The sequence below is a fragment of the Triticum aestivum genome, chromosome 2A (genome assembly GCF_018294505.1).
Source record: "Triticum aestivum cultivar Chinese Spring chromosome 2A, IWGSC CS RefSeq v2.1, whole genome shotgun sequence".
NCBI lineage: Eukaryota > Viridiplantae > Streptophyta > Magnoliopsida > Poales > Poaceae > Triticum > Triticum aestivum.
In genome coordinates this window covers 67,878,706-67,903,449 of record NC_057797.1, presented here as the reverse complement: position 1 = coordinate 67,903,449, position 24,744 = coordinate 67,878,706, and the positions used below count along the sequence as shown (strand labels likewise).

Below are 24,744 nucleotides of genomic sequence, written 5' to 3'. Positions count from 1 at the left end.
GGGCCGAGTTTTCTGCGGGCCGGTCTAATTTGGGCCGAAGCCCGTAGAGCGTCTTCTCCTTGCGTGACGCACTCCCCACAAAATCACAAACGGCCTCATACACACAGGAGACAGGACGAACAAGAACCCTAATCCCCAAATCCTCCAGCCCTCTCTCAAATCTTGAGACCCGATCCCTAAATCGGACCATGGATTGACTATGCGGCAGCATGGATTGAGCTCCTGCCGATCCCGGATGTGGCGGGCAGCGGCGGCGGTCTGGAAGCTCGCCGGCAGGACAGGACAAGCGGAGGTTGAGCAGCGGCGTCTGACTTAATAGGTACGACATCAAAACTACTCCCTCCGTTCCTAAATACAAGTGTTTCTACAGATTTCAATATAGACTACATACGGAGCAAAATGAGTGAATCTACCCTCTAAACTATGTCTATATACATCCTTATGTGGTCCATATTAAAAACTCTAGAAGACTTTATATTTAGGAATGGAGGAAGTACTATTTAGGTTAACTGCTATGGGCGGTCTCATTTCTTTGCAGCTAATACTCCTCCAGCGTTAGGTTCTGCGTCGAAGTAACAGATGTATAGTCACAGTCACAGAAATGCAAGTCAAGTGCCTCAATAAAAATTCTGAAAGGATTCTCAAAAACAAAAACAAAAAAGTTGTAAAAGGAGCCTGTAAAATTCTAACACCGTGTATCCATGTTAATAGTTAGTCGGCTAGACTACGTTTTTGAACTTGTACTTAATGGAGTGGTTGTAGAACAAAGATGTCACATTGTTAACCATGTTGGGCTAGCTTGGTTGCTGCACTGGAGCGATTTGCTTGAGACTCTACGTTTCGTGTTTGGTTGCCACACTGAGATGGCGCTAATTTGGAAATAAACCATTTATTCGTAATTACATTCCCGGAAGGGTTCCTCCTTGAACAAATGTCTCATTTATGGATACACTGGGAGCAAAATTGAAAACCCTAGCTAGTATTTATTCTGGAAAGATAACTGATCAAAGAGACGTAGCTTCACTCAGGCACGTCCGTCAGACTCAGGCGTCCGACTTGCAGCCCACCGTGCCTGGCACTCCATCCTCGAGGCGGTCGTTGGTGAGAATGAAGGAACCGATGAAAACAAAAGACTACCTTTACATTTAGCTTTCACAAAGTGTATTTAAGTCTTGACGTTTTGTCCTCAGGCGTTGTTTGCAACCAGTAAGTTTCAAATAGTATTAGCAAACTTGTTACACGCCGCTATCAATAGCTTGTACTATTTTGATTTATTCTTTGTTGTTTGGCAATTAATTCAACTATCTGAGCCACTGTAACTTTTGTTCCCAGCCGTCAGCCGCAGAACCGCCGTTGATAGCCACTTCCATTGTTGCCGCTCCGTGCTTCAGTAGACTGGTATGCCTGTTCTGCCTCCGTGCTCTTTCTTCCATCCTTTCATTCTGTCCTGCACTGATGTTTGATCTGGTTATTTTCGTTTTCCTTCTCAACTTGTCAGATTGGCTTGCACACAGATGAACCGCTCCAAGAACGGGGCAACCTCTGTTGCTGACCTTACAGATGACCTTATCATCGAGATTCTGTCCCTGCTGCCAGTCAAGTCAGTGTGCCGATTCAAGTGTGTCTCCCGGCTCTGGTACAGCCTCATCTCCCACCCTGAACACCGCAAAAGGCTTCCCCAGACCATCTCCGGCTTCTTCTACCCCAAGCACAGACTCAATGATGAGTATGATGTGATAACATTTCCCACTTTTGATGGTATTTCAAGGGATCAAGAGCAGCTATTCCCTGATTCCTCGTTGCCCTTCTTGACCGCATACAGGCAGATTTTCCCAAAGGACTGCTGCAATGGCCTTATTTTCTGCCTCTGCTGGAAGGACTCCCCAATAGACGAAGCCGATTATGTGGTATGCAATCCTGCCACTGAGGAATGGGTAGTCCTGCCTGATGCTGGCCATAAAAGTGATGCAATAGCCTACCGTTTGGGTTTCGATGGAGCCATGTCACTCCACTTCCATGTGTTCCAGATCCTAGAGGATGATGAGGACTATGGATATATCTCAGGTGTTAATATCTACTCATCAGAGACAGGAGCCTGGAGTTACAAGGAAAATGGTTGGGGCGACAATGAGATTCAGATAGTTGAGATGAGAGGTCTTTTTCAATGGAATGATGCACTTGCTCACACGTGAGTTTAAGATACTAGCAGTTGACACTGAGGGTAAGACATGGAGGACCATTTCTTTGCTGGAAACTATGTGTGATGAAAACATTTATTTAGGTGACCTTGCTTTTATTGGTCAATCTCAAGGGCGACTGTATTATATAAATATGAGAGACAATGATAGCTCCAAATTATCAGTCTGGATTCTTGAGGACTATAATGGTAATGAATGGATCTTTAAGTACAACATCAGCACTTCACAACTTTTCGGGGAGCTTTTGGGGAGAAGGATGTCACGTTACAACGGGACTATGCTGATCTCTTGTTGCAAAGGGACTATGCTTTCATCGCAATCCATCCTGAATGCAATTTGATATTCTTTGTTTGGAGGTGCGAGGATGTGTTACTGTCATATGACATGGACCGTGGTAAAGCTCGTGTTATCTGCAGTCTAAAAGAGCACTCGTATCATACATTTCCTCCATATCTTCCCTATGTTCCATCTTTCTCACGCATTGGCAGACCAAGAGTGGAAGCCTGACCCCAGGGTAGAGGCTGACAGTTGTTACCGACAATTATATGGAATCTTTTACAAGTGTTGGACCTTCAGTTATCACAACTAAACCATGGGGCTACAGCTTTGGTATAGCTCTCCAATGACTCCTCTTTTTTTCCCTCTGCAGTTTTTGCTTTTGCTTTGATTTAGTCCTGATGTATCTATGAAATGATTTCAGCCGTTAAGACCCTGTAATTTGACTTGACTGAGATTATTTACCAAGTCTGCTTTTGCTTTGATTATTTACCAAGTCTGCTTGTTTTGTACTGACCTGATTATATGTGGTAGTCATTGGCTTCTTGCCTGCTCATTTCTTCTTCTCCAGCTTATCATATCCATTGAAAAACCTTGAGTTAATTGTATACTTAAGGAATAATGGAAAGAATGAATCATTGCTTTCTCATGCTAATAAAGATAAGGCAACTTACAATGGAAAAAATGAACGCTCAAGCACAGTATGCGTTGAGTTAAAGTATATGCATTAATAGATACAACAACAACAACAAAGCCTTTAGTCCCAAACAAGTTGGGGTAGGCTAGAGGTGAAACCCATAAGATCTCGCAACCAACTCATGGCTCTGGCACATGGATAGCAAGCTTCCACGCACCCCTGTCCATAGCTAGCTCTTTGTCGATACTCCAATCCTTCAGGTCTCTCTTAACGGACTCCTCCCATGTCAAAATCGGTCGACCCCACCCTCTCTTGACATTCTCCGCACGCTTTAGCCGTCCGCTATGTACTGGAGCTTCTAGAGGCCTGCGCTGAATATGCCCAAACCATCTCAAACGATGTTGGACAAGCTTCTCCTCAATTGGTGCTACCCCAACTCTATCTCGTATATCATCATTCCGGACTCGATCCTTCCTCGTGTGGCCACACATCCATCTCAACATACGCATCTCCGCCACACCTAACTGTTGAACATGTCGCCTTTTAGTCGGCCAACACTCCGCGCCATACAACATTGCGGGTCGAACCGCCGTCCTGTAGAACTTGCCTTCTAGTTTTTGTGGCACTCTCTTGTCACAGAGAATGCCAGAAGCTTGGCGCCACTTCATCCATCCGGCTTTGATTCGATGGTTCACATCTTCATCAATACCCCCATCCTCCTGCAACATTGACCCCAAATACCGAAAGGTGTCCTTCCGAGGTACCACCTGGCCATCAAGGCTAACCTCCTCCTCCTCACAGCTAGTAGTACTGAAACCGCACATCATGTACTCGGTTTTAGTTCTACTAAGCCTAAACCCTTTCGATTCCAAGGTTTGTCTCCATAACTCTAACTTCCTATTTACCCCCGTCCGACTATCGTCAACTAGCACCACATCATCCGCAAAGAGCATACACCATGGGATATCTCCTTGTATACCCCTTGTGACCTCATCCATCACCAATGCAAAAAGATAAGGGCTCAAAGCTGACCCCTGATGCAGTCCTATCTTAATCGGGAAGTCATCGGTGTCGACATCACTTGTTCGAACACTTGTCACAACATTATTGTACATGTCCTTGATGAGGGTAATGTACTTTGCTGGGACTTTGTGTTTCTCCAAGGCCCACCACATGACATTCCGCGGTATCTTATCATAGGCCTTCTCCAAGTCAATGAACACCATATGCAAGTCCTTCTTATGCTCCCTATATCTCTCCATAAGTTGTCGTACCAAGAAAATGGCTTCCATGGTCGACCTCCCAGGCATGAAACCAAACTGATTTTTGGTCACGCTTGTCATTCTTCTTAAGCGGTGCTCAATGACTCTCTCCCATAGCTTCATTGTATGGCTCATCAGCTTAATTCCACGGTAATTAGTACAACTCTGAACATCCCCCTTGTTCTTGAAGATTGGTACTAATATACTCCGTCTCCATTCTTCTGGCATCTTGTTTGCCCGAAAAATGAGGTTGAAAAGCTTGGTTAGCCATACTATCGCTATGTCCCCGAGACCTTTCCACACCTCAATGGGGATACAATCAGGGCCCATCGCCTTGCCTCCTTTCATCCTTTTTAAAGCCTCCTTCACCTCAGACTCCTGGATGCGCCGCACAAAACGCATGCTGGTCTCATCAAAGGAGTCATTCAGTTCAATGGTAGAACTCTCATTCTCCCCATTGAACAGCTTGTCGAAGTACTCCCGCCATCTATGCTTAATCTCTTCGTCCTTCACCAAGAGTTGGCCTGCTCCGTCCTTGATGCATTTGACTTGGCCAATATCCCTCGTCTTCCTCTCCCGGATCTTAGCCATCTTATAGATGTCCCTTTCACCTTCCTTCGTGCCTAACCGTTGGTAGAGGTCCTCATATGCCCGACCCCTTGCTTCACCAACAGCTCGCTTTGCGGCCTTCTTCGCCATCTTGTACTTCTCTATGTTGTCTGCACTCCTATCCAGGTATAGGCGTCTGAAGCAATCTTTCTTCTCTTTAAGCGCCTTCTGGACATCATCATTCCACCACCAGGTATCCTTATCTTCGCTTCTCCTTCCCCTGGACACTCCAAACTCCTCCGAGGCCACCTTACGAATGCAAGTCGCCATCTTCATCCACACATTGTCCGCATCCCCTCCTTCCTCCCAAGGGCCCTCCTTAAATACCCTCTCCTTGAACACCTGAGCTACCTCCCCCTTGAGCTTCCACCACTTCGTTCTAGCGACCTTGGCACGCTTATCCCGCTGGACACGAATCCGAAAGCGGAAGTCAGCAACCACCAGCTTATGCTGGGGTACAACACTCTCCCCAGGTATCACCTTACAGTCTAGGCACGCACGCCTATCTTCTCTTCTCGAGAGGATGAAATCAATCTGGCTAGAGTGTTGGCCACTACTAAAAGTCACCAGATGTGATTCTCTCTTTCTAAAGAGGGTGTTAGCTACAATCATGTTGTAGGCTAGAGCAAAGCTTAAGACATCTTCTCCTTCTTGATTCCTGATGCCATAGCCAAAGCCCCCATGCGCCCCTTCAAAACCTGTGTTAGATGTACCCACGTGGCCATTGAGGTCTCCTCCTATGAAGAGCTTCTCACCAATCGGTACACTCCTAACCATGTCTTCCAAGCCTTCCCAGAACTCCCTCTTGGTGTTCTCATTGTGGCCTACTTGCGGGGCATATGCGCTGATAACATTGAGAACCAAGTCCTCAGCTACCAGCTTGACCAGGATAATCCGGTCCCCACGTCTCCTGACGTCTACCACTCCATACTTGAGGCTCTTGTTGATCAAGATGCCTACGCCATTTCTGTTTGCAGCCGTCCCCGTGTACCACAGCTTGAAGCCGGTATCCTCCACCTCCTTCGCCTTCTGTCCTCTCCATTTGGTTTCTTGGACGCAAAGGATATCAACACCTCTCCTCACTGCTGCATCAACTAGCTCCCGAAGCTTCCCTGTCAGAGACCCTACGTTCCAGCTACCTAAGCGAATCCTCCTAGGCTCGGCTAGCTTCCTTACCCTTCGCACTCGTCGAGTCAAATGCGAAGACCCTTGCTCATTTTCCACTACATCCGGGCGCCGATGTAGCGCGCCACTAAGGATGCGACGACCCGATCCTCGCTCACTTGCCACCGTATCCGGATCAAGATACGGGGCGCCACTTGGGGGGTGACGGCCCGGCCCTTGCCCATTTTTCACCACACCCGGGTTCCGATGTGGCGCGTCGCTGAGAGGGTTACGCCCCAACGAAAATCTTTTGGGTTTCATCTCCATAAGAGTGGCTGAGTTTTTACGTTGGCTCGCCAAGCCTATCACAACCCTCCTCCTTTACCCGGGCTTGGGACCGGCTATGTTGAGACAACATAGGCGGAGTTAAAGTATATGCATTAATAGATCTCTCTACAATTTATCCGCAACCCCTGGAGGCCACAATGCGACTCGTGGCTTATGGAAGAGTGGGAGACAGTTTGATGCCTTTATGAAATGTGCTTCTTATACGTGAATCCTGGACGCAATTGCCATGTCCATATTTTCCATATACATTGACCGCTACTTATACCGATCTTGGTAGGGACAACTTGAAGGTGTGTTACCTGCGAGTTTTTGCCTGACCTTAATGGTGTCTTTGTAAGGCCAGGAGCGTGTATGCCTCCGTTTTTAAAGGTCACATGAAATGAAGTGGGTTGAGTAAAGTCTATTTTAAAGCTTGAAGTTGTATGTATGGTTTACCCCTAAAAAAAATTGTATGTGTGGTCGAAATTAAACCGGGATTACTCACTTCTCTCACTTACTATGTGGGCCTACATGTCATATTCATTTCTTCCTACTGATTTTTTTTAGTATACGATGAACTTCTTTTAATATAGAACAATCTTTTCTATAAAAAACATACTGAACAACTTTGTAAAGAATATTATTAAAATAAATAGGTTTTCAAATATGTAGCTCCTAAAAAACAACAGCCATTTTTTGGGGGGTTGAGAAACAACCTAAAAGACTGAAGATAATTTTTTTTAAATCGCTCACGGGCAAACCGACAACCTAAAAGACTGAAGATAATTTTTAAAAAATCGCTCACGGGCAAACTGTGCCGCCGACCTACTCTTGCTCTTAGCCAAGCTTGCGGATGGTTAATAAGAACTCCTAAGAATGGGGTCAACTAACCAGCGGTACCCCCGGGAGGAGCTCACAACGAGCGCACATGGGCGAACCATGTGGTGCGACCAACCGCCGCCACGTGTCGCGCTTTGGGCGCATTCATGGGAGCACAATTTTTTTTTGTCTCCATGCATTTTTTTGGTTTTTCGGATTTTGTTTGTTATTTCATAGGTTTTCTTGACAAAAAAGATCCATCTTTTTGTGTTCTGTATTTCCCCTCGCGTCAAGCACACCATGTGAAAAGTGCATATGTGCTTCACAACTATGCCTAAAAATTGTCCGCGTTTTTGAAATTTTCAACAAAAAATGTCATGTCCTCAAATTTTGTTTTTTTAATGTTTGTTTTTTATAATATTTCCATTATTTAATTAAATTTCATGATTTCAAATTTTCCCATTTGGAACATACATTGTTTTGTGCTTTGTTCAAAACCGAATAAAAAATGCTTGGAAAATCGGTCCGGGTCTCTACAGTGGCTAGAGTGGAATGGCAGGTCCAGTCGGAGTTTTATGTGGGCTGGTCTAATTTCGGCAGCCCGTAGAGCGTCTTCTCTCTTCTCCGCACAAACGGCCTTCTCCGCTTCACACAGGCCGAACAAGAACCCTAATCCCCAAATCCTCCAGCCAACTCTCAGATCTTGGGACCTGATCCCTAAATCGGACCATGGATCGACTATGCGGAAGCATGGCTTGAGATCCTGTAGTCGATCCCGAATGTGGCGGGCAGCGGCGACGAACCGGGACGAAGCGGCGGCGGTCTGGAAGCTCGCCGGCAGGACAGGAAAAGAGCAGCGGCGTCTGACTTACTAGGTACGACATCAAACCTATTTAGGTTAACTGCTATGCTATGGGTGGTCTCATTTCTTCGTAGCTCATACTCCTCCAGCCTTAGGTTCTGTGTGGAAGTTACAGATGTATACTCACAGTCACAGAAATGCAAGTCAAGTGACTCAATAAAAATTCTGAAAGGATTCTCGTCAAAAACCAAAACATAATAAGGTGTAAAAGGAGCCTGTAAAATTCTAACACCATATACACCTATCCGAAAGAAATTTCAGTACTCCCTCCGATCCATATTAATAGTTATAGTAGTTGGCTGGACTTCGTTTTTGAACTTGTACTTAATGGAGCAGTTGTAGAACAAAGATGTCACAATGTTAATGCATGTTGGGCTAGTTTGGTTGCTGTGCTGGAGCGATTTGCTTGAGCCTCAACTATCCGTGTTTGGTTGCACCTCACTCAGGCACGTCCGTCAGGCTCACGCGTCCGACTTGCAGCCACCGTGCCTGGCGCTCCATCCTCCAGGCGACCGTTGGTGAGAACAAAGGAACCGGTGAAAACGAAAGACTGCCTTTACATTTTACTTTCACAAAGTGTATTTAAGTCTTGATGTTTTGTTCCCAGGCATTGTTTCTAACCAGTAAGTTTCAAATAGTACAACTTGTTACACGTCGCTGTCAATAGCTTGTACTATTTTGATTTATTCTTTGTTGTTTGGCATTTTATTCAACTATCTGAGCCACTGTAACTATTGTTCCCAGCCGTCAGCCGCAGAACCGCCATTGATAGCCACTTCCATCGTTGCCGCTCCCTGCTTCAGTAGACTGGTATGCCTGTTCTTCCTCCGTGCTCTTCCTTTCATTCTGTCATGCACTGATATTTGATATGACTATTTTAGTGTTCCGTCTCTACTTGTCAGAATGGCTTGCACACAGATGAACTGCTCCAAGAACGGGACAACCTCCGCTGCTGACCTGACAGATGACCTTATCATCGAGATTCTGTCCCTGCTGCCCGTCAAGTCAGTGTGCCGATTCAAGTGTGTCTCCCGGCTCTGGTACCTCCTCATCTCCCAACACCGCAAAAAGCTGCCCCAGACCATCTCCGGCTTCTTCTACCCCAAGCACAGACTCAACTATGAGGATGGTTTGATAGCATTTCCCACTTTTGATGGTATATCAAGGGACCAAGAGCAGCTATTCCCTGATTCCTCGTTGTCCTTCTTGACGGGATACAGGCAGATTTTGCCAAAGGACTGCTGCAATGGCCTTATTTTCTGCCTCTGCTGGAAGGACTCCCCAATAGACGAAGCTGATTATGTGGTATGTAATCCTGCCACTGAGGAATGGGTAATCCTGCCTGATGCTGGCCATAAAAGCGATGCATTGGCGTACCGTTTGGGTTTCGATGGAGCCATGTCACCCCACTTCCATGTGTTCCAGATCCTAGAGGGTGATGAGGACTATGGATATATCTCAGGTGTTAATATCTACTCATCAGAGACAGGAGCCTGGAGTTACAAGGAAAATGGTTGGGGCGACAATGAGATTCAGATAGTTGACATGAGAGGTGTCTTTTTCAATGGAATGATGCACTTGCTCACATGTGAGTTTAAGATACTAGCAGTTGACACGGAAGGCAAGACATGGAGGACCATTTCTTTGCTTGAAACCATGTGTGTTGGAAACATTTGTTTAGGTCCTCTGGCTTTTATTGGTCAATCTCAAGGGCGATTGTATTTTATAAATATGAGAGACAACGATAGCTCCAAATTATCAGTCTGGATTCTTGAGGACTATAATGGTAATGAATGGATCTTTAAGTACAACATCAGCACTTCACAACTTTTTGGGGAGCTTTTTGGGGAGAAAAATCACATGTTACAACGGGACTATGCTGATCTCTTGTTCCAGAGGGACTATGCTTTGATCGCAATCCATCCTGAATGCAATTTGATATTCTTTGTTTGGAGGTGCAAGGATGTGCTACTGTCATATGACATGGACCGTGGTAAAGTTTGTGTTATCTGCAGTCTAAAATATCACTTGTATGACACATTTCCTCCATATCTTCCCTATGTTCCATTTTTCTCGCGCATTGGCAAACCAAGAGTGGAAGCGTGACTCCAGGGTGGAGGCTGACAGTTGTTACCGACAATTATATGGAGTCTTTTAGAAGTGTTGGACCTCCAGTTATCACAGCTAAACCATAGGGCTACAGCTTTGGTATAGCTCTCTAATAACTTTTCTTGTTCCCTCTGCAGTTTTTGCTTTTGCTTTGATTTAGTCTTGATATGTCTATGAAATGCTTTCAGTCATTAAGACCCTGTATATGTTGACCAAGTTTGCTTGTTTTGGACTGGCCTGATTATTTACCAAGTTTTTATGGGAGACGGTGTGATGCCTTTATGAAATGTGCTTCTTATACGTGAATCCTGGACGCAATTGCCATGTCCATATTTCCCATATATGTTGACCGCTACTTATGTCAATCTTGGCAGAGACAACTTGAAGCTGCGTTACCTTTGCGAGTTTTTGCCTGACCTTAATGGTGTCCTTGTAAGGCCAGCAGCTTATGCCTCCGTTTTTTTAAAAATCACATGAATTCTGTAGAAATTTTGTGGGACTAGTAGTTCCTGAGGTTTTTATGTTTGACATGTACGCCTGCATGTTTGCCGTGCTAATGCATGTTAACCCATGCATAGCAACATTTTTTGCATGCATAGCTGAAACAACTTTTAACAAGACAAACATCTGACGAGAAAGGTACGCAGCTATTAACACTGAGAAGCGATACCATAGCTGTTGTTTTAGTGTTGTATGAATATCAATATATGGATCCATTTAAATTCCGCGCGAGCCCGAAAAGGAAGTCCTTTCGAAATGCTGCATGGCTTTTCCACTGCAAAACTGTTTTTTTTTTCTCTTTTCAAAAAGGTGCCGCACACACACCTATTGGGTGTTGTGACTTGTGACCCAAGATGCTGTGTTGCCAAGAGACATGAGAACTCGAGGTCGATGCACCCAAGTACATGAGGACTCGAGGACAATGCACGCAAATGTAGTGCCAAAAAACGTCTTACATTATGGACAATGTATGCTGCTGCTTGTAAACTTCGTTTCTGCGACCGTGTTATTACTTATTACCGACCACTGCAATAATCGGAAGCGGTGTTGCTGAAAAAAGAGGCGGGGGCATGTGAGCTCGGGATCAAAATAGCACTTCCGCGCTATACGAGACTATGTAATCTTCTTCCGTGTACAACTTAAAAGTAAAGCGTGTGTGTGTTGACCAGTAAGTATCTTACTACGCCTACTATGGCTAATCACAGGTTCCGGGAGCAGAAACTGAAAAACTAACGGTCGCAGTCAGCACGCACTGGTTGGCTGAGTGGCTGTACTATTAGCGGGTCGCTATCCAGCAGCCGCAGGACGGAAGTTGCAAAGCTGGAGCTAAAACCAACAGCCAAACGAAGCGAAAACCGGGGCACCCTGCCGGCTGCCGCCACCAGTATCCACTGTCCATGATCCATCCATTCCGGTTTTTGGCCGTGGCCCTATATGTACGCCCCTCGATGGCGCTGCTCATCAGATCACACACAGCAAACCTGCCAACCAAAAGCAATAGTTTCCTTGCGATGGCGGAAACCAAGACTGCGCCTGCGGCGGAGGATGGCAGTAGGAAGAAGACGGTGGTGCTGGTGGCCGTGGACGACAGCGACCACAGCTACCGCGCGCTCGAGTGGGCCGTGCGGCACGCGGCGACGGCCGGCGTGGCGGCCGAGCTCGTCGTCGTCCACGCCAAGCCGCCCGCGTCCTCCGTCGTCACCTTCGGCAGCCCTGGTGCCTGCCATAGACCCATTTTGTAGCCTTTTTTAAGGGGAAAACATGGCTTGATTCCGTCTCTCTGCTTCGGAATTTTCAGCCGCCGCCGGGGACGTGGTGAGGGTGGTGGATGCGGACCTGCGGAAGAGGGCCGAGGACGTCGTTGACAGGGCGCGACGCCTCTGCGTCGCCAACTCGGTAACAGCCACGACCACCGTTCACCGCATTGCTCGATCGGAGACATTTGCTCAAAGTGTACTGCTCATGCCAAATCGCAGGTGCATGGTCTGATAGAGGTGATGGAAGGAGAGGCGAGGTACGTGCTCTGCGACGCCGTCGACAAGCACCACGCCGATCTGCTCGTCGTCGGCAGCCATGGCTACGGTGCAATCAAGAGGTAATTAACTGATGATCTGTTCCGCATGCTGCTGGCTAATAGCCATGGGTTTTATCTGAACATGGACGCTTCTTGCAGGGCATTTCTCGGGAGCGTGAGCGACTACTGCGCCCACCATGCGCACTGCTCCGTCATGATAGTCAAGCAGCCCAAGACCAAGAAATGATCGCGTCATTGTGGCGCCGATCCTGTTGTATCTCTTGTAAAATCCGTAGTTTTGTGTGCGTGCAAGTGATGTCAAACAAATAGTACTATGTAAACAGTGTCGCGAAAACTGAACCAATACCTCAAATCCAGGTTGTATTTTCAGCATTACAAACGGCAATGTTACTGTATTCAAATATCTTCCGAGTCAACGACCATAGATAATAATCCAAGTAAAAATGCTGACAATGAAAAGAGTACATAAATCTCAAGAATCCATCCAAACAAGTTTTTACAGAAACAAAGGAACCTAGAATAACCGAACACAGAGATAGTACTATAACAGCGGATGCAGAAGTCGGCGAAGACAAAATATGAAGAATTTGAAGACCATGGCTCCGCCTCTCACCGCCCCTAACCTCGCATCAGTTTTACTCTGATTTGGCCTGAAAATGCAATTGGATACTTAGTATAAGAGCAACAAACACTTCCCAATCGACAATAAGTGAACACAAGTACAAGAGTTATATTACATCAGGAGACCGGGAACGTGATGGGCTCTTGCTTGGATCCCTCTTGGGGCTTACTGCTTCACCATTGACGACGGGCTGAGCAAAAACAACTAAGGTAAGTTTCATAAACAGATATTGCGAAAGTACGATTGAGAATACTTACAGATGCAGCGACAGGGGATCGGGATTTAGCTGGTGATCTGCAAAAAGTTCCAGAAAACAAGAGAAATCAATATCCAGAATGGGGCTTTAATAGCTTGCTTCCAAGAACCTCCATCCTCCCCGGCATTCCAATCGCCAAATGCAAGTAAAATGGGTTCACAGAAATTAAAAGCAATCAGTTCCTTGTGTCAAAAAACATGCAGTACTGAAAGTGTTTTGTGTCAATGTTACGGCATATACGCTAGAACAGCCCTCCAATTTGAAGCCTGTGAAGGAGCCAGTCCTCGCGTACTCAAATCTGAGCAAATACCATTGTGCCGTCATAGTCCAAACCGTCAATCCTTAATGCTCTACTTCCAGAGTTCCAAACCTCTATGCCCAAGCTCTGATGTAATCAGTTACAGTCCATTAGGTAAAGAAAAACAATAGATGATTTTTAGCTTCCAGTTCAATTCCCAGTTTATTACCATACCTCGGTCAACCAATGGAGCTGGTGCAAACTGACCAAATCCCCATCCTCAATTTCCTAATATGCAATCCCTAGATCGCCGCACAATCCCTCATCTAAGGAAGAAATGATTCGAGGCTTTAAGAAACACCGGACACTAGCCAGTTCAGTTAGACAAGAAACATGTGACACCAGAGCGTGATAAAACTTGTGAAAGTTTCCAAGCAACCAGATAGATAATAATTATGCCACTAGTTTTCCATTTAACACTAGGAAAAATCAGCAGGTTTAACCAGAATATCATACATAAACCCAATATGCCAATGCAAGAGGGTTATGGTGTATTGCCACCTGGCAACATGGACATTTAGAATGTCAGATTTGATGCATCTTTTGTTGATAAAGATTGCATCAATGAGAAACAATATTTAGGATTTTCCAGACTATTATTTCATGTTTCAACCAGAACATACTTCTTTTGTAATAGATGTGCCAACAAATCAAGCAACATTTGATTATAAAAATAATTGCAGTGATGTCTACTTGTTCCATCTTTCTTTTTCTTTTTCTTGGGGTAGGAGGAGGTACGCAGGCCATAGGAGCTCAGTTACCTTGATGGAGAGCGTTCCTTTGACGGTGACCTTGAATGGGAAGAAACTGATCTCGACCGAGATCTTGACGCTGAACGGCGTGATGGTTTTTTCTTTGGACTGAAAGCATATCCAAATTTGGTCAGTGGTCAGTTACATTATACAGGACCAACAGAATTAATCAAAGACTGACCTTGGACTCCTGCTGTAGCTGCCACTTCGGCTTCTGCTACGGCTGCGTGAATAGGAGCGGCTGCTTTTTCCAGCATACTCCTTCACCTTCAGAAAACAACAAGGTGGTCCATTTGTTAATTTCAAAACAAGTCAATGCCCAAAACTGAACTACAAATAGACGTCTCGGTGTACCCTTATAGGCGCTCGAGAGAAGGCATTTTTAAATTCAGTATCATCAAGCTTCCTTATCTGCAAAAGGTTAATTCCAGAAAATTATTTCTCCACCTTTATGAAAAAGTAAAGACAGCTCAAAAACCATATGTTCAACTAGATTATATAAGTGTGACGAAAAATAAGCATTCCATGTAATGAAAATTAGCAAGGCACCAGAAGTGACACCGAAAAGGAGAAGCAGAACTTACAGCATACTTCATATCATCATAGTTTGTATAATCAACAATTCCAATAGTACCTATAGCAAACAATGATGTAGGTCAAAAAAAGTAGCAGCAACATAGCATACATGACTTTACAGAAAGAACCATTGTTACAGCAGCTTATTAATTTAATAGAAACAGTGTAGAAAAAATTGTCAGTGCAATTGACAACACAAAAAGGCTAGATTAAATGTTCTAACAATGAGTCATCTTTTGTACTAAGCTCGACAATGTGCATGCTGGGCATATTAAAGGCGTAGTGCACAGCATGAGCCTAAAATGCTAGAGTATCCAGTGTAATGAATACATTTTAAATCTTTGTAACATGATCTGGATAAAGACATCAGTATATCAGCATTTACAAAAAAATAATAATAGCAGAACTACAATTAAATATAGATCAGGAAATAAAGTTAGTGAAGTGATTTCTCTAATAATGCTATGATGGAAGAAGAGAACTGCAGCAGGGACCCAAACTAACTCACCACCACCCTCACGGTACACCTCAGAGAAACAAACATCACCAGCCTTTCTCATATGGTCCTGATAAAAACATTTATGAAGCTTCAGAGAATGAAGAGTGAAAACATGATAAGGCGAAAAAGAACAGAAAAGTTGACAGAATATATGATATTGTACTCTTTCTACAGACCTTTAGATCTTGCCATGATGCAGAAGAAGGTAGTCCAGTAACCAGAACTGTCAAATGGCAGGCACACGAGTTCAGTTTATAGACAAAGAATATGAGCAATCAATATTATGTTTAGATATATATTTTGCGTACCACGATACTCCGTATGCCTAGAGACACCACCACGGCGTCCCCCACCACCATAGCTGTTCGGAAGGGATGAAGAGTTGGCCCTCCCGCCATGTGCAAGTTCAACCTGTGCATAGTAAGGATTAGAAATGTGAACTGAGAAGAGCAAACTACAAAGAAAACATTGCACCTACCCTAAGCCGATTCCCATCAAAGTTGTAGCCATCTCGGCCATGAATCGCATCTTCAGCATCACGGGGATCTTCAAACTACACACAAAAAGTAGCTTTCGTGACCTCCAACAAATCTAACAGTAATCAACCAAGAAGCAAATATAAAACATATTCGACAAGTTACCTCAACAAAAGCAAAGCCAGGAGGCCTTGGGGGGACCTTCAAGTCAATTTCAACTATCCGTCCATACTGCAAGAAATATTTTTAACATCAGATCTTCACACAGAATTCAAGTATAAAACTCCAATCAGCAGATCAAATTAGTAACTGCGCATTATTTTCTTAATAGTGAGTGGCACAACCATAATGCTATCTTATACCACTCAAATTAAAAGACGGGAATTAACTGAAGTACTATTACAGCAAAACTAAACAATATTCCTATGTTCCAGGAAAAATACACTAAATACATCTGTCACTGTTTCATCACCTTCGATATATACATATAGTAATGGAAGTGGGAATACCAACCTTGTAGAAGAGATCCTCCACCTCCCGCTCCCTGATATCCCCTGGGAGGTTCCCAACGTAAATGGTCCGGCTCCAGCGCCTACTCATCCTTCCTTGCTTACTGCAACCTATCACGCCCAGAAGAGCACAGCACAGTTATTACTACTAGAAAGAAGACTGACAGGAATATCTGAATTCAGATACAGCAAACAAAACAGCGAACACAACTACAAACAAATTCACACGGCGAACAAGCACACTGAGAAATTGATGGCCTACTTCAGGCCGGTAAAAGCACGAACAAAACTAGATTTCCCGACAAAAACAGCCTACGATTTCAATCCCCAAGAAGGGGCGTTCAAGGCGCGAGAGATCCCCGCCGTCCTGCCACACCCGCGCCCACAAACCCTAGAACACCGAGATTCTCCAGAGGAAATCAAAACCGCGAGGGGGCGGAGGCGCGGCTGCAGATCCGCGCGCCCGCACCAAACCCTAGACGAACAGAGCACGCCCCCGAGTACAAACCGCCGACGAATTCAGCAGAGGAGCGGGCCAATCGGCGTGGGGAGTTGACGGAGGGGGCGGGGGGGAGGGGAGCGTACCGGAGGAGGGGCTGGGTTCGCTGCGCGCGCGGCGTCGTCGCCGGCCGGGGGCGAAGGGGAACAGGAGAAGATAGGGTTTACGGGCGGGCGGCTTGACCTGCCGAGCGGCCGAGCTATAGAACAAGCGGCGTGCGGGTTTGGTCGGTCCGCGTCTCTATGCATGTGGGTCCCGCTGATGTGGGTCCGGCGTAAGGCGTAACGGGCGCGGGCCGGAGTCTAGTCGAGCTCGGAGTTGTTCACGATTGGGCCCAACGGGCTACTCGCAACGAGAATCTCACATTCTCTTCCAAGCTTCTTCCAAAGGGCATCCCTAAAAAAAAAGAACTACCAACGCAAGAACTACATATGAGAGGTTGGATTGGGTCATGATGGTGCGAAAATTTCTCGCATAGGTGGTCCCGTAAGACGCATGGTCGATATAGCTGATAGTTGTGGCCGAACTCAGCCATGATAACTCTGGATCTGCAAACAACTTAGTACACGAAATTCAAACCAAACTCAAGACAAAGATCAAAAGCGCTCAGCTCCCCGGCAACAGCGCCAGAAAAAGTTTGAGCCATGATAACTCTGGATCTGCAAACAACTTAGTACACGAAATTCAAACCAAACTCAAGACAAAGATCAAAAGCGCTCAGCTCCCCGGCAACAGTGCCAGAAAAAGTTTGAGCCATGATAACTCTGGATCTGCAAACAACTTAGTACACGAAATTCAAACCAAACTCAAGACAAAGATCAAAAGCGCTCAGCTCCCCGGCAACAGCGCCAGAAAAAGTTTGAGCCATGATAACTCTGGATCTGCAAACAACTTAGTACACGAAATTCAAACCAAACTCAAGACAAAGATCAAAAGCGCTCAGCTCCCCGGCAACAGCGCCAGAAAAAGTTTGATGTCTTGCAAGTGCATAGGGTTTGGTTGTAGCTTTTTCGAAGTAACAGTATCGATTCCACAAGGAGCACATGAATCAATCTTTCGTCCTTTGAAAGGTTCAAATAAAGTGCCTATAAATTTTAGTGATCCAAAGCAGTGGTAAAGTGATGAAAATGATGTTGCAAGTGTAAAGATAAATAATGTTGGAAATATGAGCAAATTACTACGAGATTTAATCCAAATAAACAGAAGATAAATCATGACCACAGCAGCAGAGATTAAACTAATCATGCGAACTAGCATAGCAGATGAATATATCACATCTAGGGCACATACTAGAAGCATGAATTCTACCACGATCTCGAACAGGAAGGATAGAATCACATACGATGCAGCGGGTGCAGCACCGCCGGCGTTGACATTGTCGCCCATGTCGTCGAGGATGAGGTTGCCGAGGTCGGGGAAGAAGTCGTCGTTCGCGAAGTCGTCGCTGCCAGCAGTTGCGCGAGTGCGCTCCCCAAAAACCTGATCGCCCCTCTCCCGTACAGGATCACGAGAGGCGGGGTTCCGGAGGCCTGCTGTCCCTTCTCGCGGTGCACGCCGGAAGGAGGGATGGAGAAGACTTGCTTGGCGGCGCAATGATCTGGAACGGTGGTGAGAAACCATACGAAGCGCGCGGCTAGGGTAGACGTCTGCCTGACTATATAGTGCGGGCCGGGTAGGTCGTGGGAGTAAACCCCACGTCCGAGTCGTCACGATCCAAAAGAATCGGAAACGGTTTAGTAATTAACGCGTCCGTTAATTATTAATTAATGACTCATTAATTTTCCCATGCAGCAAAAATATAGACAACGTGCATAGCTCTGTCCTCGGCTCGGCTCAATCCCGCAACCCGCGCCGCGCCGCGGCGCGGCGCGTCGTGACGAGGCATGGCGTTGCGAGAAGGAGGAGCGCGCGTGTAGGTCTCCTCTTCTCATGCTCATACAAGTGGTAGAAGAGCTCACCTTATAAAGAGGTGCAACTCTCTCTCAACTTCCGGGGTGGGACTAAACTTTAGCCTCACTCACTCCACTCACATGTGTGCATGAATGGGCCAAGAGAATTTCAGAATTTTAGTTGGGCTTTGGGCCAAAAGCCTACTAGCAAAATTCCAACAATCCCCCACAAAGTCTCATTGGCACATCTCATCATTTAGTTCCAAAACATTGTTTTATATATCGGTGCTTAGTGGAGACTGTGAAGTTGAACTTCCACTTAGAAATTTATGCTACACTAGATCACAACTTGAATAGTGGACTATGCCTTGAACTACAAGTTTTCTGTGAAACTAGTTTCACACAAATTCTTGACCGATACTGGGCTGCCGCAAGGCTTCCCCGCGGGTGGAGCGTATACGTCATACTCCAGGGCCTTTCATGAATTTATTAGAGAACACCCAATTCTCACAGACTGCGACGTTAACAGTCAAATTCATATAGGTGTGTTCCTCAGAAGATGTTCTGCAGGACAACATCTCTGCTTACCCGAATAAGCCACTTGGAACACATTAAGATAAGTATCAACCTGCCATGCAGATCAGGAGAGTATTGCATCTTCACGGAGTGGGATAATTAATATAGGGATACTCTCCTCCCAGCTGACCAACAGCTTGTCTCCCACTTCTACTTCACGGGATCTCCGATCACATAGAGTGGGTTACCACTATGGACAACTCATGCGGTGGGTCTCAAACCCATCTCCATCGATGCATTATCTATCACATTACGTGATAGACCCTTTGTGAAGGGATCTGCCAAGTTTTTCGACGTTTGGATATAATCCAACGTAATAACTCCGGAGTTCCTCAATTTTCTGACAGATTTTAGTCTCCTCTTCACATGCCTTGAGGACTTCATATTGTCCTTAGAACTGTTTATCTTGACGATCACAGTTTGATTATCACAGTTCATCAGGATAGGGGGTATTGGTTTTTCAACCATAGGTAAGTCCATCAAGAGTTCACGAAGCCACTCTGCTTCAACAGTGGCAGTGTCTAATGCTGTGAGTTCTGCTTCCATAGTTGACCTCGTTAAGATGGTCTGCTTGCAAGACTTCCAGGAAACAGCGCCACCACCAAGTGTAAAAACATAACCACTTGTGGCCTTAATCTCATCAGCATCAGATATCCAGTTTGAGTCACTATAACCCTCCAGTACCCTTGGATACCCGGTGTAGTGAATCCCATAGCTCGCGGTGCCTTTCAAATAGCGCATAACTCTCTCAAGCGCATGCCAATGATCATCTCCCGGTTTTGACACAAACCGACTCAGCTTGCTCACAGCAAAAGAGATGTCAGGCCTCGTGGCACTCGCCAAATACATAAGCGAGCCAATAATCTGAGAATACCTCAGTTGATCTCTAGCAATCCGTCGATTCTTTCGAAGCAACACACTAGCATCATATGGAGTTGGAGAAGGCGTGCAGTCGCTATACCCAAAACGACTCAAGACCTTTTCCACATAATGAGACTGAAGCAGTGTGATCCCACCATTCTCATCTCTCAACAGCTTGATGTTTAAGATAACATCAGCTACTCCTAGATCCTTCATCTCAAAACAGCGAGATAAGAAATCCTTAACCTCCTTGATTAAATCAAGTTTGGTTCCAAAGATCAATATGTCGTCGACATACAGACAAAGAATAACTCCTTCGCCCCCACCATAGCGATAGTACACGCACTTGTCACCATCGTTTACTACAAAGCCGGCAGCAGTTAATGTTCTTTCGAACTTCTCATGCCACTCCTTAGGAGCTTGTTTAAGGCCATATAAAGACTTTAATAACTTGCACACCTTTCCTTCCTGACCAGGTACTACAAAACCATCTGGCTGATCCATGTAAATTTCCTCCTTCAACTCTCCATTGAGGAAAGCCGTCTTAACGTCCATTTGATGAACGAGAAGACCATGTGAGGCAGCCAGTGATAGTAGCACCCGAATTGTGGTCAGTCTAGCCACGGGTGAGTAAGTATCAAAGAAGTCTTCACCTTCTTTCTGGGTATAACCCTTGGCCACAAGCCGTGCCTTGTACTTTTCAATCGTACCATCAGGTCTAAGCTTCTTCTTGAACACCCACTTACATCCTACAGGTTTGCACCCATAAGGACGGTCAGTGATCTCCCAGGTACCGTTAGCTAAGATGGAATCCATCTCGCTACGTACAGCTTCCTTCCAGTAGTCAGCATCAGGAGATGCATAGGCTTCTGAAATAGTCCTGGGTGTGTCATCCACGAGGTACACAATGAAATCATCACCAAAAGACTTTGCAGTCCTCTGTCTCTTACTCCTCACAGGAGTTCCATTGTTACCCTCAACAGGATTCTCAACGTGTTCCATCGCAATGGTGGGTTCAGGAATTACAGTGAATTCCTCACTAGATGGAGTAGGTATCTCCTGATTTGATGAACTCGACATATCCTTCATAGGAAATATGTCCTCAAAGAAAGTTGCATCATTTGATTCCATAATCGTACCAACATGCATGTCGGATACCTCAGATTTTATTATCAAAAATCTATAGCCGATGCTATGAAAAGCATAGCCCAGAAGAACACAATCCACGGTTTTTGGTCCAAGCTTGCGCTTCTTGGGAATTGGTATATTGACTTTCGCCAAACAACCCCAAGTACGTAGGTAAGAGAGTTTCAACCTTTTCCTTTCCCATTCCTCAAATGGAGTCATGGTCTTATGCTTTGTGGGAACTCGGTTTAGGACATGACACGCAGTCATTAGCGCCTCCCCCCACCATTCCTTGGATAGACCCGAAGTGTCTAACATGGTGTTAACCATATCAGTTAGAGTTCGGTTCTTTCTTTCGGCTACCCCATTTGACTGGGGTGAGTAGGGAGGCGTCCTCTCATGGATTATACCATGTTCCGCACAAAACAGATCAAATTCATTGGAAAAATACTCTCCACCACGATCGGACCTAAGCCGTTTAATTTTTCGATCAAGTTGGTTCTCTGCCTCAGCTTTATAGTTTTTAAAGAAAGTCAAAGCCTCATCTTTTGATTTCAGAAGATACACATAACAATATCTAGTGGAGTCATCAATCAACGTCATGAAGTATCTCTTTCCACCTTTTGTCAACACGCCATTCATCTCACAAAGATCAGAATGTATAAGCTCTAGTGGCGCCAAGTCTCTTGCCTCTGCAGTCTTATGGGACTTGCGAGGTTGCTTAGCTTGCACACATACTTGGCACTTGGAGCCTTTGACAGTAGAGATTTTCGGAATTAAATTCATATTGGCTAACCGCGTCATGCAACCAAAGTTAATATGACAGAGTCGTGAATGCCAAATATCAGACTCATTATTGTGGCAAACATTATTAATAACTTTAGTGCAAATATCTGACAAAGATAGGCGGAACAAGCCTCCGCACTCATAGCCTTTTCCAACAAATTGTCCACACTTAGAAATTACAACTTTATTGGATTCGAAAACCAACTTAAAACCATCTCGACATAAACGGGAACCGCTAACGAGATTTTTATTGATGGACGGCACATGATGAACGTTCTTCAGACGCACAGTCTTCCCCGAAGTAAACTTCAGATCGACCGTACCAACACCTCGAACGATGGCATGTGACCCGTTCCCCATCAGCACGGGTGAAGTCCCTGTTGCCTGGTAAGAAGAAAACATGGAGGCGTCAGCACAAACATGTACATTGGCACCGGTGTCAATTAACCAATCAGGGGATTGAAATACTGAAAGGATGGTAGGAAAAATACCGTACCCTGATTCCTTCATATCAGTATCACCGATGACAACATTAGCGGACTTGCCGCTCTTCTCATGTTCGCGCTCCTCAAAGCGGTTAGGACACTTCGGAGCCCAGTGATTAGGATCACCGCAGACATGGCAAAGTCCCTTCCCCTTCTTATGAGAATTCTTCTTGAAGTTGGTAGAATGTGATGGCTTGTTCTTTGTATCAAACTTGCCTTTGCCCTGAGTTTTGTTCTTATTGTTTTTGAACTTGTTGGGCTGGGAGTTCTTCTTCTGTACCATGTGGGCACTAGAACCTCCCTCGGCAACTCGAGCACGTGTGTCCTTTGCTCTCGCCTTCTCTTCAACATCAAGAGTACCAATGAGATCCGCAACGGAAAACTCCTGTCTCTTGTGTTTCAGGGAAGTAGAAAAATTGTTCCACGAAGGTGGAAGCTTGGCAATGATGCCTCCGGCAACAAATTTGTCCGGCAACACACACTTGAAGTACTCAAGTTCTTTTGCGAGCGACTGTATCTCATGAGCCTGCTGTACAACAGGGCGCTCATCAGTCATCTTGTAGTCATAGAATTGCTCCATGACGTACAACTCGCTGCCGGCGTCCGAGGCACCAAACTTGGCCTCGAGCGCAGCCCACATGTCCTTGCCGTTGTCAAACGACATATACGAATCCACAATGGAGTCATCAAGAACACTCAGAAGAGCGCCTTTAAAGAGGGTATCGATCTTCTCAAAAGCTTCCAGCTGTGCTGGATTAAGATCGCCCTCAGGCTTGCCCTTGGTGGCATCATAGCAGCCCATGGTCTGAAAGCAGTAGACTGCTCTCGTGCGCCACCTCTTGTATTGCGCCCCCTTAAAGGCAGGCGGCTTCAGATGCGCAGCAAAACCACTCGGAGTAAATTGCCTATAATCAGGTTTTTGGATTGTTGGAAATATGAGCAAATTACTATGAGATTTAATCCGAATAAACAGAAGATAAATCATGACCACAGCAGCAGAGATTAAACTAATCATGCGAACTAGCATAGCAGATGAACATATCACATCTAGGGCACATACTAGAAGCATGAATTCTACCACGATCTCGATCAGGAAGGATAGAATCACATACGATGCAGCGGGTGCAGCACCGCCGGTGTTGACGTTGTCGCCCATGTCGTCGAGGACGAGGTTGCCGAGGTCGGGGAAGAAGTTGTCGTTCGCGAAGTCGTCGCTGCCAGCAGTCGCGCGAGTGCGCTCCCCAAAAACCTGATCGCCCCTCTCCCGTACAGGATCACGAGAGGCGGGGTTCCGGAGGCCTGCTGTCCCTTCTCGCGGTGCACGCCGGAAGGAGGGATGGAGAAGACTTGCTTGGCGGCGCAATGATCTGGAACGATGGTGAGAAACCATACAAAGCAGCGGCGGCTAGGGTAGACGTCTGCCTGACTATATAGTGCGGGCCGGGTAGGTCGTGGGAGTAAACCCCACGTCCGAGTCGTCACGATCCAAAAGAATTGGAAACGGTTCAGTAATTAACGCGTCCGTTAATTATTAATTAATGACCCATTAATTTTCCCATGCAGCAAAAATATAGACAACGTGCATAGCTCTGTCCTCGGCTCGGCTCAATCCCGCAACCCGCGGCGCGGCGCGGCGCGGCGTGACGAGGCGTGGCGTGGCGAGGCGAGCGAGGAGGAGGAGCGCGCGTGTAGGTCTCCTCTTCTCATGCTCATACAAGTGGTAGAAGAGCTCACCTTATAAAGAGGTGCAACTCTCTCTCAACTTCTGGGGTGGGACTAAACTTTAGCCTCACTCACTCCACTCACATGTGTGCATGAATGGGCCAAGAGAATTTCAGAATTTTAGTTGGGCTTTGGGCCAAAGGCCTACTAGCAAAATTCCAACAAATAATTCAGCAATAGTAAATAACTAGAATTGTATATGAGAGGCTTGAGACAAATGGGATTAAAGCGTTCCCGGGGAATCCGGAATCCCCTCTGGTGTGCATCTATAGCAGTGCCTAAACACAATGCTACCTCGAATTCCTAAGCCACTTTGCATCTTTCTCTTAGTGGGCAGAGCCGGTGCGAATACGTGCATACACATGGCAGCCCAGTATCACATACGCCACCATCATCCTTCCCCACTCCGGCTATCAGACGGTGATTAAGAGGAAAAAGTTCCCTATGGACGCAGCCAAAGTGATCTCCGTTTTACCCCCTACTGCAACGATCCACTACAAAACGGAGATGGAGCATGTCACGTCACCCACCTCGCCAACCACCCGGTTCGCCAACAGTAATGACCTTCCGTTCAA

The 24,744-nt window shown here is 45.8% G+C and overlaps 4 protein-coding genes across 17 annotated transcripts; 3 read left to right on the top strand and 1 right to left on the bottom strand.

Annotated features, from left to right (window-relative positions):
* The first annotated feature begins 73 nt into the window (after positions 1-73).
* On the top strand, positions 74-2,962 carry LOC123187533 (F-box protein At5g07610). 2 transcript variants are annotated; one of them, XM_044599420.1, is made up of 4 exons: positions 74-319; positions 1,333-1,398; positions 1,499-1,726; positions 1,823-2,962. In XM_044599420.1, exons 3-4 carry the CDS (start codon positions 1,515-1,517, stop codon positions 2,190-2,192), a joined length of 582 nt encoding a protein of 193 aa, XP_044455355.1. In that variant the 5' UTR covers positions 74-319; positions 1,333-1,398; positions 1,499-1,514; the 3' UTR covers positions 2,193-2,962. The 2 variants fall into 2 exon arrangements, with proteins under 2 accessions (XP_044455355.1, XP_044455354.1); XM_044599419.1 differs by having other exon boundaries at positions 1,499-2,962.
* Positions 2,963-7,836: 4,874 nt separating this feature from the next.
* Positions 7,837-10,467, top strand: LOC100286391 (F-box protein At5g07610). Of its 11 annotated transcripts, none has more exons than XM_044599413.1 (4): positions 7,837-8,107; positions 8,541-8,612; positions 8,839-8,904; positions 8,997-10,467. In XM_044599413.1, exon 4 carries the CDS (start codon positions 8,998-9,000, stop codon positions 10,198-10,200), a length of 1,203 nt encoding a protein of 400 aa, XP_044455348.1. In that variant the 5' UTR covers positions 7,837-8,107; positions 8,541-8,612; positions 8,839-8,904; position 8,997; the 3' UTR covers positions 10,201-10,467. The 11 variants fall into 11 exon arrangements, with proteins under 11 accessions (XP_044455348.1, XP_044455349.1, XP_044455347.1 ...); XM_044599414.1 differs by having other exon boundaries at positions 8,541-8,630; XM_044599412.1 differs by having other exon boundaries at positions 8,541-8,717.
* A 1,098-nt stretch (positions 10,468-11,565) lies between these two features.
* Positions 11,566-12,641, top strand: LOC123187532 (universal stress protein PHOS34). Its single transcript, XM_044599407.1, has 4 exons — positions 11,566-11,919; positions 12,002-12,099; positions 12,180-12,298; positions 12,377-12,641. The coding sequence occupies exons 1-4, from the start codon at positions 11,601-11,603 to the stop codon at positions 12,462-12,464; spliced, it is 624 nt and encodes a 207-aa protein (XP_044455342.1). The 5' UTR covers positions 11,566-11,600; the 3' UTR covers positions 12,465-12,641.
* LOC780668 (serine/arginine-rich-splicing factor SR34) lies at positions 12,574-16,967 on the bottom strand. 3 transcript variants are annotated; one of them, XM_044599405.1, is made up of 14 exons: positions 16,812-16,967; positions 16,231-16,337; positions 15,883-15,948; positions 15,720-15,794; positions 15,550-15,652; positions 15,418-15,464; positions 15,251-15,308; positions 14,751-14,800; positions 14,521-14,577; positions 14,348-14,433; positions 14,176-14,274; positions 13,118-13,154; positions 12,976-13,050; positions 12,574-12,888 (listed from the first exon to the last, which is right to left on the bottom strand). In XM_044599405.1, the coding sequence occupies exons 2-14, from the start codon at positions 16,315-16,317 to the stop codon at positions 12,874-12,876; spliced, it is 855 nt and encodes a 284-aa protein (XP_044455340.1). In that variant the 5' UTR covers positions 16,318-16,337; positions 16,812-16,967; the 3' UTR covers positions 12,574-12,873. The 3 variants fall into 3 exon arrangements, 2 of the variants coding, with proteins under 2 accessions (XP_044455340.1, XP_044455341.1); XR_006494029.1 differs by lacking the exons at positions 12,574-12,888; positions 12,976-13,050; positions 13,118-13,154 and adding exons at positions 13,172-13,501; positions 13,589-13,680; XM_044599406.1 differs by lacking the exons at positions 12,574-12,888; positions 12,976-13,050; positions 13,118-13,154 and adding an exon at positions 13,171-13,680.
* Between the last annotated feature and the right edge of the window lie 7,777 nt (positions 16,968-24,744).

Bases quoted from the DNA above. Each gene is read 5' to 3' on its own strand.
- LOC123187533 (XM_044599419.1), top strand. From the start codon at position 1,515: ATGAACCGCTCCAAGAACGGGGCAACCTCTGTTGCTGACCTTACAGAT.
- LOC780668 (XM_044599405.1), bottom strand. From the start codon at position 16,317: ATGAGTAGGCGCTGGAGCCGGACCATTTACGTTGGGAACCTCCCAGGG. The intron at 15,465-15,549 runs GTACGCAAAATA...GCCATTTGACAG, and splicing joins TAGGCATACGGAGTATCGTG to TTCTGGTTACTGGACTACCT. The intron at 14,578-14,750 runs GTAAGTTCTGCT...AACCTTTTGCAG, and splicing joins ATGATGATATGAAGTATGCT to ATAAGGAAGCTTGATGATAC.
- LOC100286391 (XM_044599409.1), top strand. From the start codon at position 8,998: ATGGCTTGCACACAGATGAACTGCTCCAAGAACGGGACAACCTCCGCT.
- LOC123187532 (XM_044599407.1), top strand. From the start codon at position 11,601: ATGATCCATCCATTCCGGTTTTTGGCCGTGGCCCTATATGTACGCCCC. The intron at 11,920-12,001 runs GTGCCTGCCATA...CGGAATTTTCAG, and splicing joins CGTCACCTTCGGCAGCCCTG to CCGCCGCCGGGGACGTGGTG. The intron at 12,299-12,376 runs GTAATTAACTGA...CGCTTCTTGCAG, and splicing joins GGCTACGGTGCAATCAAGAG to GGCATTTCTCGGGAGCGTGA.